We start from the raw sequence: 18,018 nt of genomic DNA, 5'->3' as shown, positions 1-18,018 counted from the left end.
ATAGCCGGGTATCCACAATGTTCGTAAACTCTTGCGCTCCATCATATTGCAACAGCTCCGCATAGTGGATACATTTGCCATCTTGGAGCGTGTTACAACGCACGCTCCAATGGATGGCGGAAAATTCGGTGAACGCAAAGAGGAGCCCGGTCTGTCTGCATGTGTGTATCTATGGAGATACGCATTGTATTGTATGTGGTAGTTGAGCACGCTTCGGCACGAATCAGGCAAGCTCGCGGGGAAGTACCACACCGTCACCGATGACGGGCGTGAAATAGCATACTACTGTGTTTCGTTCCGTGAGTGGGGGAGCCGGTGACTCATATACTTTTTACTACCCTTCCCAGTTCTTTATTCCTCTCGTTAATTCTTTCCGAATCCCTTCCCAGTTTAAAGTCGGCTATCCATTTTTAAAGGCGTAAGGTCTGCAATCGACCTTACCACTCTGTCCATGTGCGGTTGTAGCGCTTACCGTCAGGCGTCCCACCACTCCATTGCCGACAACGACATAAAAAAAATACGCTTACTGTCTCCATAATTTATATTAACCCTAACAATTATCCGCAGGTGACATTTCTACAACGTTTATCGACGCTCTGCTCAAGGGCTTTGGCGGCAGTGACGGCACTGTCCCCCCCGAATTCCTCAACGCCTTCAAGGCTGGGTTGAGCAATGCTAATCCCGACGGTTCTGTATCAATGGATAAGTTCACCAGTGGCTTTAACAGTGTCAGCGGCAGCAACTCGGGCTTCCCATTCAACATAATTAACAACATCTTCAGTCTTATCCCCGGCTTCAGCGGTGGTTTCCCGGATTTGTTCGGCCAAATCTGGGGCTCTGATGGCACCATACCAGCCGATGTTACCAACAAATTTAGTGGTATCCTTTCCCAGGATAACGTACCAACTGACCAATTTGCCAACGTGTTGAGATCCTGCCCAATCAGCTCTGGGCTTAATTCCGCACAAAGTAGCTATGCTAAGAGCTCAGACTCCCTTCACCTTGCACAAAACGTAAATACGTCTTTGGACAAAGATTCCACTGACGAAGCCGGTTCTGCATCTTCGTTCAGTAGTTAAAACGTTTTTATTCACGATTTAACCTCTAGTACAAATTAGAAACGCAATTCTCTCACAGTAGTTAATTAATATGGAAATGTCACATTTTGCCGCCAATAATCCACAGACAACACGGTTTATATTGTATGTCAAGTTCATAGGAAAATAAAAAAGAAAAGAAATTACGTTTTGAAACGGTTTTTGTGTATTTTTCTCTTTAAATAAATGTTTTATGCAGTGTATACTTTGTTTTTTTTTTTCACTTTATATTAACCCGCACATTTCTTAAATTTATTTCACACTAGTCGCTTGTCCCGGCTCCGCTCGGATATTAAAATTCCTGTTTTACCTACAGGGAGCATTTACTCTGGATAAAAAGTATCCTATCACCCAAGTCAGACCATACCAAATCCTGTCTGTATACCAAATTTCATCTAAATCTGTTCATTAGTTTCAGCGTCATTGACTTACAAACATCCAAACAATTTATAATATTACACACTAATATTATATATTACATCATTTAGGATGCAGATTCGGATAAAAGTATCCAACAACGAACATATTTAATACTAGCTGTGCCCCGCGGTTTCACCCGCGTAAGTCCGTATCCCGTAGGAATATCGGAATAAAAAGTTGCCTATATGTTATTCCAGTTATCCAGCTGTCTACGTACCAAATTTCATTGCAATTGGTTCAGTAGTTTTTACGTGAAAGAGTAACAAACATCCATACATATGGATGTATGGATGTTTGTTACTCTTATTAAGTATGGACTTACAAACTTTCGCATTTATAATATTAATAGGATGAAAGTTCTTCCACATTTTTTATTGCGATTTAGACTCCAAAAGAGCACTTACTGTTATGTAATTATGCATCGAAAATTATTTAAAAATTATAACGGAGATTGCGTACTTTGTAAATTTACTGTTGTCATTGAGACAAATCTCAACACGAAACATGAATGGACAACGGTTTTCGCAATATATTTATTACATTCCAACTTATTATTAAAGTAACAGAACATGACTCTTAATCTTAAACCGTCCGATGTTTTTCACGATTATAATCCAGGTAATTTAAGTTGCCGCGCTGCTATTTGCCGAGCGCGGATCAACGCGGCCATAGTGCACAATTATGGTCGCGTTCACTTTTCGTTCGAAATTTACCGCCGTTCGGATGCGTTCCGTTACAAAGTTAGAATATCATAAGATATACAAAATACACATCACAATTATTACTATTAAACTATCCACACATTATTCATATCGTTAATATATTCGTAAATTTTTATAGTGGGCTTTAGAAATGAAAGTTATCTACTAATGTTATAAACGCGAAAGTTTGTAAGTATGGATGGATGTGTGTATGGATGTTTGTTGCTCTTTCACGCAAAAACCTACACACACATCCTTACAAACTTTCCCATTTATAATACTAGCTATGACACGTGAAGTGAAGTCCGTATCCCGTAGGAATATACCGATATTATAAAAAGTGCCTATGTGTTATTTCAGTTGTCCAGCTATCTACGAAGCAAATTTCATTGCAATCGGTTCAGTAGTTTTCGCGTAAAAGAGTAACAGACGCACACATACATATGCATCCATCCTCACAAACTTTCGCTTTTATAGTATTATTATTCACCAATAGATGTCAGGAAGAGTCGCTAAGTTTAAGTCGATAAAACACATATGACATTTTCTAAAAAAGATTCCTAGCTAGATCGAATTATCGCCCCCGAAACCCCCTATGTACTAAATTTCATGAAAATCGTGGCACCCGATTCCGAGATTCCAATTTTATATATATATATAGCCGAGCCGAGGGCCATAGGCCACGGCACTATGAATTTTTGCTAATCAGACACGCCGATCATCATGTTATAAATATATAAATCATCTTATTTCTTGCATGCTCACCCGGTCTCGAACCCCGTCTTATCGATTTCGAAGTCCGAGGTCCTTACCACTGAGCCACCACTGCTCAAATGAAGGAAATACACTCATTATTGAGTATTATTAAATTTATCCTGTTATATATATTGTAACTAAAAATATTATAATAGAACTATAGTTAATAACATAATTTTGTAAATTAAGCTCAGATGTTTACACTCAAGTAACGCAAGCCATTTTGAATTTTTGTTTGTCTGTCTGCTATCTGACCAGTGGTTTCTGTGTCGTCGTGTGTATGAGTGTTTGTATAAAAAGCTCCTACCTGAGAAATTTTGAAATTATAAAGCATTTCAATGCTATAAAACTAAAAATTAAAAAAAAAAGCTCCTACCTGCCTACATAATTAATACGCAAAAGAAATAACTATCTATTTTTAAATACTCGCAGGCCACAATGCCATAATGGCGGGAAAACAATTAGGCGCATGCAAATTAAAGACACGTTCCATTTCTACTGATTTGTTTTTATGACATCGTCGGCAATGGAAAAATGACGAATGGATAGCCTGATGGTAAGCGCTAACACTGTCCATAAACAATGGAGTAAAGCCGATTGCAGACTTGACGCCTTTACAAATGTAATGCCGACTTTAGATTCTAAAGGGGTTTGGGTGAGGTAAGGATTGATGAGAGGAATAGAGAAGAGGACTGGTAAGGAAAAGGATATGGACCTCCCGGACTATTTCCCGGACTTCTCGAAAAATTTCCCTCGTTTCAAACAATATACAAAAACAAAAATGACGCACGCACGTCACCGGTCACACCCATCTATACATTTAACGTACGACAATTATTTAGTTATCTGAAATTCGAATCGACCGACCATTTGTCCAAGTTCAAAGAGTAATATAGTGCTGTCTCAGATTATATAATAGTATAATCTATGGTCCCAGTTGGTACATAAGGCACAGTGTAACTATAAACTAGTCCTTTGTGCTCTGAGTCGCATACACAATAGCATACGGTCTACGTAGTACGACCTGTTATGATCAAAATAAAAAAATGTGTTGCTTGATGTACTATTTTACAAATTTGAATGATTGCTCCTATATTACCATGGTTTTTAATTATTAATGAACGTTTAAACTAGAAATGATTAATTTTAATACTTAGTTAAATTAGTTAAGTTATTTAGAATAAGTATATATTATGTGATATTAAATATTTGAGACTTTGCATTAAATTTGTAATATAATATTTTCAAACCACTTTCAAAGAATTACCAGTATGTCCTGTGTGAGAGTATCAACATGTTTTTTCTGCAATGGTTCCGTATGGCATTTAGATGCTGTTGTCCCCTTAATTGCTCTTAAATTTATTGAAATTTGAATCAAAATTGAAACAGTCATTATATTATAACCAGAATTGAGATAATAGCATGACATCGACCATCATAAAATATAATATGTAATATGTAATGAACGCATAATATTATTTTGGACTTTGGACTTGTCAACTAATCTCATTCTAAACGAAGAAGGTTTTATTTGCGTATACCGTTTAATCATTTTGGGGCTGTATCAAATATTATCGGTGCCACACAATTTATGGAATGTCAATTTAATCTACTCTTTGTGGAATGTTAAAATTTTCTATAAGGGCGTCATTCGTGTTGTCAACTTCAAACCTTGTTTTGCTTAGAAAAATGAGTGGCAATGTTGAAAAATCGTCTTGCATATTTTGTAATATAGTAAATAAGTTGGAAAACACCGAAATATTGTACGAAGATGACTTCGTTTGTGTCTTTAGGGACATAAAACCGGCCAGTAAATACCATATTTTAACGATACCTAAACGACACATTGAGGATGCGAAAGCGCTTACGCCGGCTGATAAGGATTTAGGTAAGTGATAAACACTTTTTATAATTTAACTTTTACCTTGTTTCTGAACGTGTATTATCTTCCCAACGTGACATTGGCAGAATTGTGCATAAACAAAATTGCCACTCACCAAAAGAATTGAATTGAATTGAATTGAAAACACTTTTTAAATATATATACTTATAAGTAACTTGCTTTCGCTTAAAAAGTATCCTTTATGTTACTTACGTTCTAAATCAGTATCCTATTTCAAAAGGAACTGTTTGAGACAGATCGATATTGCATTCAAACTTATTTTTTCTTGAATTTTTACTGAATACGTGAATGCTATTTGGTTTTATTACATAAAGGATTGCCCAGTATATCATAATACTAGCTGGTTCGAGAAAGATAAGGCCTTAAACTCCCGAACTCACTGTACTTAATACAGCAGTCAAATACTACTATTTCACACTAAACTGCTGCTGTGAGGGTGTGTATTCCAAGATTGCCAGGCCCATTTTAAACCGAAGCGTGCTGGACTCTGATTCGCCTCGACAATCCAAAATTTCTTAACTAATGTGTACATGTTTTTGAGCAGATAAACCAACTAAAATTTTTAAATGATTAGTGTGAATAAAGTAATTTTTTTGGAACACTTCCATCTACTAGTAGTATACTAAATTTATTTATAAATTTCACTACTGGACACATGGAATGTTTCTGTTATATACATTTTCTACATTTAAATGTGAATCCCATTATAAATGCGAAAGTTTATAAGGATGTGTGTGTGTTTGTTGCTCTTTCACGCAAAAAGTACTGAACCAATTCCAATGAAATTTGGTACCTAGACAGCTGGACAACTGGAGTAGCATATAGACAACTTTTTATCCCGATAATACTACAGGATATGGACTTACCCGGGTGAAACCGCGGGGCCCAGCTAGTTTTGAATGAAGTTATTGATGGAAAGCTTATTAATCTTTACCATTACAATATCAAACAATAAACCACCTTAAACTTAAAATCATTAAACACTTTCAGTTGAGAAGATGCTAACCGTCGCTAAGGATATGCTAGCCCAAAACAACCTGTCCATCGAAGACGCAAGGTTCGGTTACCATTGGCCACCATTCCGAAGTGTAAGACATTTGCACCTGCATACAATAGCTCCAGAGTCCCAAATGGGGCTCTTGGCGAAAATGATATTCAAGAAGGATTCATACTGGTTTGTTTCGGTATGTATTTGATAGTACCTCAAAAAGTTTTTGAGGAAATTTTACTTAACAATTATCGACTGAAAGGCTGGTGTAATCATTTATATGTAAAGAGACATAAGGCCAGTTCCACCACTTATGAAATCACTGATAGCTTATTATTGTTTATGGACTATAGGACGGTTCTTTAGCATCATTGTTATGTAAATATTACATACTTGCGGTCCACCCGTTTCGCCCGTGGTATGTATATCAGCCTAAAGCCTTCCTCCATAAATAGGCTATCTAAAACTGAAAACATTTTTAAAAACAGGCCATTACTTTCTGAGACTAGCGCATTCAAACAAACAAACAAACAAACAAATAAAATCTTCAGTAATAAAAGATTAGTATACATGTAAAATAAAAATGTAAAATCAACATGATTTTAAAAGAGCAACTACAGAGTTTGTTGCCGGCTCTTCTCTGAAGAAACTGCTTTCCGAACTGGTGTTAAATGGTAAATACAGGTTATGATGATTCAAAAGTGTTTCTATAAGAAGTCTATTTGAAGGATTTAAAAAAAAAGTGTATTTTAAATATTATATTAATTTCTTTTTCAGCCAGATTATGTGGCATCAAGGCTATGAAGTGTTGCCAGGAGCAATTAGTGGAAATATAATAGTGAATTGTTTATTGTTTATTATAAATATATGAAATTAATGTTGGCTAATTTTTCTGGAGTTTAGCTGCCAGTCTGACTTTAGAAGATGTTTTTATTGTATAATTATTAAAAACGAAATATAATATGTCACAATTAACATATTTATAACAAAAGAATTCTTTGAAATCTTCACTTATATGTAATATTATAAATGCCAAAGTGTGTTTGTTTGGCTTTTTTTTACATTGTAACAGTGATTTTATGTGATTTTATACGTATGTTATATAATTTTGGAGATTGGAGATACTTAGGAAGGTAGAGAGTGATATAAGGTTTCTTTTTCCGTAACATCTCATTCCGATGCGTATACATAGCCCTTTAAATTTTATTAAGACTGCGACAATTGTACGCCTCTTACTGTTGATTATCTCAACCAGACATTCATCCAGTTATGCTGTAGCTCGCCCCGTTCAGTATTGTTACATAATAATTAGTTAAATATATTTTATACATTTGGTTTTATGGTTGTTTTAATAAATAATTATTTGAAATGCCTCTTTTATTGAAACTCCTCACCGTATTAACTTTTTAGCTTTGTGATCAGTTTTTTTTATATGACCTTCTTGGTAAAAAAGGCTTAGGTACGTGATTTTGTTTTGTTTTGTGAAGCGTAAATTATAGGCATATTATATACGTATTCATCCAAATCTTTACATAAAAGTTCTTTATTTAAGCTAAGTTTTAATAATAAAGTTAAGTGACTATGTAGTAAAATTAAATAATTTTTTGACGGAAATCTTAATTTCAAAATTTTGACACTTGACACTTTATTACCATTCTTGTTTTTAAATTCTCACGATATACGTCAGTCGTCAATTTGATATGAGTTATCAGTCAGATGAATAGTGAACTTTGTGCTCAAGTAATTGTTAAACTTTTGTAAGTTGTTTTTTAACTATTAAACGTAGTGTTTAGCATGTAACATGACTAAAAATGTCGAAGTTATCAGAAATAAGAATACTTTACGAGGCGAAATTAAAAGAAGTGGTACCAACACCGACATTCGATCCAAGGGATTTGGAAAAAGTAAAAAATGATAAATACTTATACAGGGTACTAGAACACCACTCGAATAATGTCCAAATGGCCGCTGATATGTTATTTAACATCATGGTGTGGAGAAAAGAAAATAATATTAACGATATAAACGAAAGCACCGTAAATCTGGACGTTCTTAAACAAGGCCTTTATTTCCCACACGGTCGAGACATAGATAGTTGTTTGCTTCTAGTTATGCGTTCAAAGGTTTACGCAAAAGGTCAAGACGTTGAGGCAGTGAAAAAAGTTTTTATATACTGGCTGGAGAGACTGGAACGTGAAGAAGGCGGGAAGAAAATTACATTATTCTTTGACATGGATGGCTGCGGTGTGAATAATATGAACATAAATATCATCAGCTACATGATAAACGTTTTGAAGTGTTATTATCCAAATTTCATTAATTACGTTATAATATTTCAAATGCCATGGATTCTATCGGCGGGTTTCAAAATCGTGAAGGAAATGTTGCCAGCGCAAGCGATTGAAAGGCTGCGAATGGTGAATAAAGACAAATTGAAGGACTTGGTAGCGCCGGAGCAAGCGCTGGTCAGTTGGGGAGGCAAGGACACTTACAAATTTACATTTGAGCCTGAAGCAAAAGGAAACGAACCGATCAAAATACAAGAAGACGACAATTACTCCCCCGGTGAAATGTTACGTTTGAAACCGACGAAAACCCTACAGTTCAACTTCATAAATAACAAAATAACAGCACAACTTATTATCACGAACATGGATGATTCGTTAATAGCGTTTAAGATTAGAACGACGGCGCCTGAAAAGTACGCCGTGCGACCAAGCAGTGGTATTCTACCGACGCGAGTATCACAGAGTATAGAAATAATCTTACAATCGGGCTTCGAAATCGACTCCGTTGATAAAGATAGGTTTCTTATAGTGTCCGTACATGTGCCTAAACTGAACATGTCACAAAAAGAGCTGAGCACGATTTGGAAAACTGCGGGCAGTAATATAGATGAATATAGGCTGAATTGTGCAAGTTTAACACAAAAAGCGACTCCCACAGTGAGCACAACAGGTGATGTATCTACTGTATCTGTGAGTTTGCAAAATGATTTCAATAAATTACGTAAAAGCTTGAACTTTGTTAAATGGTTTCAACTTCTAACAATCGTCTTAATGGTCGGTAGTATTGTATTGAATGTGATAATATACAAGAATTCCAGGCAATGTGATAAAATTTGACATTTCTACTTACAAAAGAATTTATTTATACAATGATTGTTATAGTAGTCAACTTGTATATGAAATCATATTCAAATTTGTTCAAATAATGAAGTGAGACTGACTAAACATTTCTGTGCATTTTGAATGCCATTTGTGTGTGTTTTTTTTATCAACAAATTATTGTTATTCCTTCATCTAAACGTATGTAGCATTTAAATCTTACTATATATTTATAAATAGTATACTTGTTTGTCAGTACCACATAATTATATATATTATATATAGCCTATAGCATGGGATCACATACAAATCTAATAGTGAAAGAATCATTATAATTGGTCAAATAGTTCCTGAGATTAACACCTTCAAGCATATAAAGAAACTCTTCATATATTAATATAGATTATATTTTTCAAGACAGTATATTAAATAGGTGCTCTTTTTAGAATATTGTACTTGAGAAGGTCTATTAAATAGTGATAAATTTAAAATTATGTGAACAAATTTTTCCTATACTCTTTAATTTCTTTATCATTTTAAATATGAACGATAGATTTAATATAGTTGACTAAGATTTCAATACCTACTTATAATAATGTTTTTAAAACTAAATGAAAGGAATTTAAAAAGTAAAACAGGATTGATTTTTTTTGCCTTGTCTTGTTTTGTTAACAAATCTCTTTAATTTTGTGTATTTTCGCATATTCGCTGTAATAACTTCCTTTTTTCCCACATTGTTCCAACAGTATTTTTTTGTATTTATATAATGCACTATAACTTTGTTTTTTGACAAATCACATAATGCAGGATCAAATCTGGTATCAACAATGTTTTTTTTTCTTATTTACTTTCGCAATTTTAAAAATGTTATAAAATGGTCCAATAACTTTAAATGAATAATAAAATTATAAGTAAAATAAAGCAAAGCTATCTCTTTCTATCATACTATGTTAACCATTATTAGACGAAGATAAAATATGTGATAAGGCCAATTTTTTATATTTTTTTTATCTGTCAGTAAAGATAAGGGTTAATAACTTTTTATTTATGAAATACAGATAAATCTATTACGCGATAATAATAGTACCAAGATCACAGAGCCTCTTAGACAACTTATTTTCGAAAAATCTAAAGCATACAACTTTCGGTTCAGTATTCTCTTGTGTACTGTTTAATACCTGAATGTTTCACGAATGAATGTTACCAGTGACTACTGTGAAAAGTTTCAGAAAATAAGTTGTGTCTTGCGGATCTTACCCTATAATATTTATATAATATATATGCCTTATGTTACTTAGTAATTAGTTGAAAAAAAAGAATTGAATTTAGAACAGTAAATTTTTTTACAAATTTCCTAACTCACTGCCATGTAGATTGATGTCTATGAAATATTGTAATTTTATACACTGAATACATTAATTATATTTGTAATAAATTTAATGAATATTTATTATAACTACATAGTATATTATGACATTGAATATTTAATGTTGTTAAAAGTGTGCATATAATGTATGAGTGTTGTTGTGATACAATTGTTACAGAATAAATTAAAGTAGGTATTAGGGTTGCCACTTGCATAGTAAGTTAATCGCATCCGTATCATTTCTTACAGAATACAGTACTAAATAAATAAATATTTATTCATTTAAGTATACAGTACTGTTGCGCTATCAACAAGTGGATTTAAATAAGTGACGTTAAAAATTAATCAAAACGAAATTGTGTTTTAGTATTTATTTTATAAGTTATCTATGCTTCAAATCAGTAACAGTTTTTAATGAAAAATATTAAGTTGCTTTTTAAGTCACAAAAGCTAGCAACCCTATGTATATTTTATTGGGAAAAACTTAACAGAAAGATGTATATTTTATGGGGTAAAAGGCCGGTTTACGTTATAATAATTGTAATATATTATAAGCTATGACAACTACACAGGGTGAATATTGTTGTAACGTTTATGAAATATATTATTTGATTGACTTTTTTTATTTTATTGTCTATTACCTTCTGCTATATGTTTGTAAGTAAGGAACTCATTAAGACTCGATTTTGAGCCACTTTAAACTGGTTTTATTCAAGCTTTGTACACTTCGAGAAATCAAAGAAAATGAAATAATTTCGTTGATTTATCTTATTACTAAATGCGCCCGGCGGTTTCGCCCGCGTAAGTCCGTATCCCGTAGGAATATCGGGATAAAAAGTTGCCTATATGTTATTCCAGTTGTCCAGCTGTCTACGTTCCAAATTTCATTGCAACCGGTTCAGTACTTTTTGCGTAAAACGTTTAACGTTTAATTCTTGGACATACTGGTTTCCACGTGATGTTTTCTTTCATCGTTTTGGTAATATCTACATGAACAGATAAATTGGAAAATTTATTTATTTTTTGCTCGCGCTCTTTGTCTCGAACTCTGAACTTATCGATTTTAAGTCCGAGCACCTCATCACTGAACCACCACTGCTATTATAAACTCACTAGCATCTTATCCAGACTAGGATCTATCTCTATATATATACCTAAAATTCTCATGTCACAGTGTTATTTACCGTACTCCGACACGACTGGACCGATTCTCATGAAATTTCCTGTGCATATCTAGGCCTAGGCCGAATCTGTGAATCGGCCAACATCTATTTTTCACACCCCTAAATGAAGAATTAGACAGTGGTCTGCCTAATTCTTTATTTAAGGGGTGCTGTTGCGTTTGCCGGGTCAGCTAGCCTTATATAAAATTTGTTTTAGAAATATATGAGCGGTAGCAATCATATTGTGATTGCTATTTGACGAAACGTGCGTATACTAGTGTCAAAGAGAATCATTGTTCACACATTCGTCTTCCCGTTGATAACGTCCTAAAAACCGGTCTTTACGAGAATACGCGAATCTCACTGCGAATAGCGATTGCGCTGTTTACTCACGCTTGTTCATTATTTGCCTAAAAGCGTAAGTGTTTCTAAGTAATGTTAAAAAGGCGTGATACATGGGTTTTTTACATCGAGAAATCTGATTCACAACCATAGTATACGATACTTTTTTGACTGATTAAGTATAATATGTATGTATCCACATGTAAAACATTTATAAATTCATAATATTTTAATAAGCCGCATTTAGAATTCAAAAGTCATTAGACTTTTATATTTTTTATCGTCGCAACGTTAGGAATATAAATGAAAATGCAATTCTTACTAACCCGCACTTGGCCAGCGTGGTGGATTATGGCCTGAACCCTCATAGGAGGCCTGTGTCCTAGCAGTGGGAACATATAAGGGCTGATGATGATGATGCAATTTAATTTTTAATTTTATAGCATTGAAATGCTTTATAAATGAGAAATTTTGAAAGAATAGAAAAAAATTTAACACGAGGCAGGATTCAAACCTGCGTTTCTTGCCTAACCGTAGCAACGCCTAGCCTCTCGGCCACCCGTGAAACCGAAAGAGTAGAATAAATTCGATTACTGTGGCAGGATCACGGGTGGCCGAGAGGCTAGGCGTTGCTACGGTTAGGCAAGAAACGCAGGTTCGAATCCTGCCTCGTGATCAAATTTTTTCTATTCTATCAAAATTTCTCGATGATGCAATTTTTAGTAAGAATTTTTGATAAGGTACAGGTGCGTTGCGGTTGAAATATACACATAGGTTGAAGTGATGTTGATACATAACAGCAGGTTTTTGTATGTATAATTTATTATTACTAGTTGAGCAACTTGTGTCGACTGAAAACGGAACGTAACCTTTTGTAAGCAAAATAGAAATTGAAAATGTCATTTCAAATGTCATAACAGTCGTTAGTCAAGTGATATTGTGTCCCCTTTATTGATTTTAACAAGTGTATCCTGCGATTTCCGTTTATACTTTATATTGTTAATTATTCGCACAACCAGTCATGTCTTCCGTAACGGATGTAAGGACTATATTCCAAAACAAATTAAGCGAAAACCCCGATCATGGTTTTCATCCATTGGATTTGGACAGAATAAAAGACGAAAAATATATCAACCGGGTTCTGAAACACTCCAACGAGGATGCTAAGGAAGCTGCTGATATGCTCTGGGAGATATTTACGTGGAGGAAAACCACCGGCGCGAATGAAATAAATGAAAGCAACATAAAAATGGACTTTGTTCATGACGGTGTTATATTTCCGCACAGCCGGGACGTGGATGGCTGTTTGCTGCTCATAATTAAGTCGAAAAAACACGTGAAAGGCGTCAAAGACTTCGAGGAGATCAAACGAATCATCATATACTGGTTCGATCGCATCGAACGCGAGGAAAATGGTAATAAGATATCACTGTTTTTCGATATGGAGGGTTGCGGACTGAGTAACATGGACATGGATTTGATTCAGTACTTGATATCACTATTTAAGCACTATTACCCTAATTTCTTGAACTACATCATTATATATCAAATGCCGTGGGTGTTGTCTGCTGCGTTTAAAATTGTCAAGTCCTTGCTTCCAGCACAAGCTATTGAAAAACTGAAAAATGTCAACAAGGACACAATTAAGAACTTTGTACCTCCAGAGCAGGCTTTGACATGCTGGGGTGGGCAGGACAATTACGTTTTTGAGTTTGTACCCGAAAACAGGAGCTCACCTGATCACACTCCGAAAAAAGTCACATTCGCAGAGCAGAATGATGTACTCACGTTTCCTCACGCTGGAGATATGCTGCGTATCAACCCCAGCAATTTAATCGTGTTTAAAAACGAAAACGATGATATTACCGGCCAGTTTGTTATAACAAATAACAATGCAGGGGCTGTGTCCTTTAAAATACGCACAACATCCCCAGAAAAATTCCGAGTACGGCCTAGCTCGGGCATTCTAGCCGTAGCAGCATCACAAACCGTAATGATAGTGGTGCAACCAGGTTTCCAACTGAAAAATGTGTCCAAAGATATGTTCTTAGTCATGTGTATGCAGATACCGAAAACAGAGCTATCGCAAAAAGAACTCAGCGAGGTCTGGCAGAATTCTTCTGGGAACCAAGTGGACGAATACAGGTTGAAGTGCCAGTTTCCCGTGAAGGAGACAAAGAACGGTAATGTCGTTGAGAAGTCTGATAAATATGATTCGGTAACAAATGCACTTAACAATCTACAAATTAATTATGAAATTTTGCACAAACAAGTAGAGAAGTTAAAGATATTTCAGTTTCTTACATTAATGCTATCCATTGTCGCAGTCATTTTAGGATATTTAGTGTATATGAATACATACGAAAATGATAGGTATTGTGAACAAATTTAAATTGATTTTTGGATACAGTTAAATTATTATAGAATATCAATATAATATGTGTAGTCATAAGTTAGATAATATTTGGTAACATTCCTTTAACGGTTTTGTTCTTTTGCATTTGTGGGCTTCATCATCATCATCATCAGCCCGAGTACCCACTGCCATGTTGTCGAACTTTTGATTCTCGGACATGCCGGTTTCCTCACCAAATTTTCCAAATTTTGTGTTTAATATAAGTGTCATCTCAGTCAATGATCATGCAGCTTTCAAATGTTGAGAGTTGAAATTGGTCCAGTACTTTTTATGTGACAACAAAACTGCAGACGTACATAAAACAATTCTGCTTTATAATTTTAGTTTAAATCATAAACGATAAAGTTTTATACATAAAAATGGGTCTGTTTCATGTATCATGACTTTAAATCTATTGTTACTATATTTCTAAAGACTTAAAATTTCTGTTTTCTTAATTATAAGATGGTGGTCTGTTTATAAAAGTGGTTGAACATTTTTACCATAGTTTCAATAGCAGAGCATGGCTAGTGATATTTATCTGTGCTTGTAAATCCACAGATGAATAATTTAATAAATGTTTTTTGAAACTGAGCTCTCTCATCCATGTTACTTTTAAGATGTTTTGAATTTATTGTATATTTTTATTGTAAGAGTTTTTTTTTGTGCATTGTTGTCATAGGCGTAAGGTTTACGAAGATGTTTTCGGAATTGCTATAAACGTCAATTGTCATAACATTTATATTGCAATGAATAATCAATACAGTGCCATCGACTTCTCTCTGAAATGAAGTTTATTGCCACGGATGCTTTAGTGTAACCTTTAGAATAATGTACTCATCACCTCACATACACATCATCACGCATCACTTTTAATAGCTTTCGCCATATCTAATATATAAAATTCTCGTGTCACAGTTTTCGTTGCCATACTCCTCCGAATCGGCTTGACCGATTTTGATGAAATTTTTTGTGCTTATCCGGTATCTATGAGAATCGGCCAACATCTATTTTTCATCCCCCTAAATGATAAGAGTAAAGCAGAACAGCGTTTGCCGGGTGCAGCTAGATTACCTATAAGACGCTCGTCCTTGCTTCGCTCGGATATTAAGATTCCTGTTTTATCACAAGGGAGCATTTAATCGGTATTTAAAGTATCCTATCACGCATGTCGGCTCATACCCTGTCTGTATACCAAATTACAACAAAATCCGTTCAGTAGTTTCGGCGTGATTGACGGACAAACATCCAAACAAATAAACTTTCGCTTTTATAATGTTAGTGTGAAGTGCGATTATAATATTAGTGTGATTAACTTTTAGAAGGATAGCAGTAAAAGACGCAGAGCACAAAGTGACATGATTCCTTATTTTAAAACTAGCGGTCCGCCCCGGCTTCGCGCGTGGTACATATATAGCCTATAGCTTTCTTCAATAAATGAGCTATCTAACATTGAAAGAATTTTTCAAATCGGACCAGTGGTTCCCGAGATTAGTGCGTTCAAACAAACAAACAAACTCTTTAGCTTCATAATCTTATATATAAAATTCTCGAGTCACAATGTTATTCTCTATACTCCTCCGAAACGGCTTGACCGATTCCTCTGAAATTTGGTAAGCATATTGGGTAGGTCTGAGAATCGGCTAACATCTATTTTTCATACCACTAAACGATAAGAGTAGGGCAGAACAGCGTTTGCCGGGTGCAGCTAGTATTAGTATAGATTTTCGCCATTTCGAAGATAAGTTGGTGGCCCTGTTGGTGGTATTATGAACTCGCAAGTGCGAGTGAGTGAGCATGATAGTGCCATTTCTGTCTCACCATGGAATTTTTTTAAATATTTCTTTGTTCCAAATACAAAAAAAAAATTGTATACATATAAACTGTCTCGAAAAATACAGATATTTTATAAATATATTTTTGATTAGGGCTTTGATATTATTATTGTTATGATGGCCTATTCAAGTTATTTAATGTGTAACATTTTTTCATCTGTGACTGTTAAACAGATTTTGATGCGATTTTGAAATTAAGATAAAAACTATGTATTTAATGCATGGATATTTGTGTTTATATTACTATTATAAATTATTGAACGTCTCAGGTGAAGTGTATGTATTATGTTATATGGCTTAATTTAATTTAGTGGAAGGTTTCTTTGAATGTAATAAAGAGGTTATATAGTTATTTATATATGATATATTTATATATAATTAAAGCGGGTTTTCATTCACAAAGTTTGTTTTGCGCCTTTCTTTCTTTTATATAATATTTTAACCTTTTGAAAACTTCATTCTTTTTGATCTGTTAATGTAATATTATCGATGCAATGCGACATGTTAGTCATATTTTATTAAATCCTCGGATTAATAATATAATGAATAAATCGCGTTTAAAATCCGTTAAAATGTCTAATTTCTAAATGTTTTATTAAAACTTCATCAAGATCCAGTCAGCCTTTTTGTGTCTCTCTAATTATACACATAAAAATATATATATTGATTTTTTTATACTTTTTAGTCCGCTATCATTAAATTTAAAGTACCCTCTTCTCAGTATATTACGTTTATTTATTAATAAATAATGTATGAATTGAATTTATAAATATCATTGTATAGTAAAGAAGTTATAAATAAACTTTGTAAAACTTTTAATAAAGTATTTTATGGTTGTTTGATTGTTTTAATACCATTTTTTATTCAATTTAAATACGTTTAAGCTCATATTAAAACGCTTGTATTAGCGTCCTGTTCGGAGGCCCATATCCTTTTCCTTACCCTTCCCAGTCCTTTCTTTTATTCCTCTCGCCAATCCTTTCTTAATCCCATCCCAAAAAGTCGGCAATCCATTTATAGAGGAGTAAGGTCTGCAAGGGACCTTATGCCTCTCTAAATGTTCATGGGCGGTGGTAGCGCTTACCATCAGGCGACACACAAGCTCATTGCCGACTGTGACATAAAAAAAACCCATATGTTTGTATGTAAACGACTCCTTTAGACTTGATTTCAACCCAATTAAACTTTGTACACTTATCAAGCATAGGTGATAGTCCGATATTATCATGAGTCTATCTTATTATCCTGATTAGGATCAGCAGGATTGAATAGTTTCCATTCTGAGATATTTGGAAAGAATGTAAAAAATTCGATCACGAGGCGAGATACGAACCCGCGTTTCTTACCTAACCGTAGCAACGCCTAGCCTCTCGGCCACCCGTGATCCTGCCACAGTAATCGAATTTCTTCTACTCTTTCGGTTTCATGTGCCTAAGGGGCACCCCGCGCCATTTATTGAGATGATTAAGAACCATCACAACCAATACGAAACATTATTACTTCTTTTGCATGAAAATTAAGTTGATTGTAGTCAATAAATTGTATAGTATCATATAATCTGTTGCTATGACTATCTACCAATATGATTGTATGTATTTAATAGTTTTAATCAAGACTTGTTTATTATTATGACCTATGTTATCTCTACTAATTCTATCACAATCAATGTGTATTTAATAAATATTTATATTCATAACTAGCTGCGCCCCGCGGTTTCACCCGCCTAAAACCGTATCCCGTAGGAATATCGGAATATCGAATAATATGTAAAACGTGGCCTATATGTTATTCCAGTTGTCTACGTACCAAATTTCTTTTCAATCGGTTCAGCAGTTTTTACGTGAAAGAGCAACAAACACACACACACCCTTACAAACTTTCGCATTTATAATATTAGTAGGATAGGATTTCAGGTTTATAATTTTAGTAGATAACTGATAGAATA

General features: G+C 34.3%; 3 protein-coding genes across 3 annotated transcripts; all 3 read left to right on the top strand.

Moving 5' to 3' along the window:
• Window positions 1-4,465: 4,465 nt before the first annotated feature.
• LOC119838591 (histidine triad nucleotide-binding protein 3-like) lies at window positions 4,466-7,225 on the top strand. Its single transcript, XM_038364579.1, has 3 exons — window positions 4,466-4,862; window positions 5,868-6,061; window positions 6,643-7,225. Exons 1-3 carry the CDS (start codon window positions 4,598-4,600, stop codon window positions 6,667-6,669), a joined length of 486 nt encoding a protein of 161 aa, XP_038220507.1. The 5' UTR covers window positions 4,466-4,597; the 3' UTR covers window positions 6,670-7,225.
• A 328-nt stretch (window positions 7,226-7,553) lies between these two features.
• Window positions 7,554-10,955, top strand: LOC119838572 (motile sperm domain-containing protein 2-like). Its single transcript, XM_038364560.1, has one exon. The coding sequence runs from the start codon at window positions 7,677-7,679 to the stop codon at window positions 8,988-8,990; it is 1,314 nt and encodes a 437-aa protein (XP_038220488.1). The 5' UTR covers window positions 7,554-7,676; the 3' UTR covers window positions 8,991-10,955.
• Window positions 10,956-12,637: 1,682 nt separating this feature from the next.
• LOC119838518 (motile sperm domain-containing protein 2-like) lies at window positions 12,638-14,354 on the top strand. Its single transcript, XM_038364490.1, has one exon. It carries the CDS (start codon window positions 12,865-12,867, stop codon window positions 14,233-14,235), a length of 1,371 nt encoding a protein of 456 aa, XP_038220418.1. The 5' UTR covers window positions 12,638-12,864; the 3' UTR covers window positions 14,236-14,354.
• The last annotated feature ends 3,664 nt before the right edge of the window (window positions 14,355-18,018 follow it).

This window comes from Zerene cesonia, unplaced genomic scaffold (assembly GCF_012273895.1).
Source record: "Zerene cesonia ecotype Mississippi unplaced genomic scaffold, Zerene_cesonia_1.1 Zces_u003, whole genome shotgun sequence".
NCBI classification, from domain to species: Eukaryota; Metazoa; Arthropoda; class Insecta; order Lepidoptera; family Pieridae; genus Zerene; species Zerene cesonia.
The sequence above is the reverse complement of the archived record's forward strand: the minus strand, read 5'-3'. Positions and strand labels throughout refer to the sequence as shown.

Coding starts and splice junctions, on each gene's coding strand:
- LOC119838572 (XM_038364560.1), top strand. CDS start 7,677: ATGTCGAAGTTATCAGAAATAAGAATACTTTACGAGGCGAAATTAAAA.
- LOC119838518 (XM_038364490.1), top strand. CDS start 12,865: ATGTCTTCCGTAACGGATGTAAGGACTATATTCCAAAACAAATTAAGC.
- LOC119838591 (XM_038364579.1), top strand. CDS start 4,598: ATGTTAAAATTTTCTATAAGGGCGTCATTCGTGTTGTCAACTTCAAAC. Junction 4,863..5,867: donor GCCGGCTGATAAGGATTTAG/GTAAGTGATAAA, acceptor AAACACTTTCAG/TTGAGAAGATGCTAACCGTC. Junction 6,062..6,642: donor ATTCATACTGGTTTGTTTCG/GTATGTATTTGA, acceptor TTTCTTTTTCAG/CCAGATTATGTGGCATCAAG.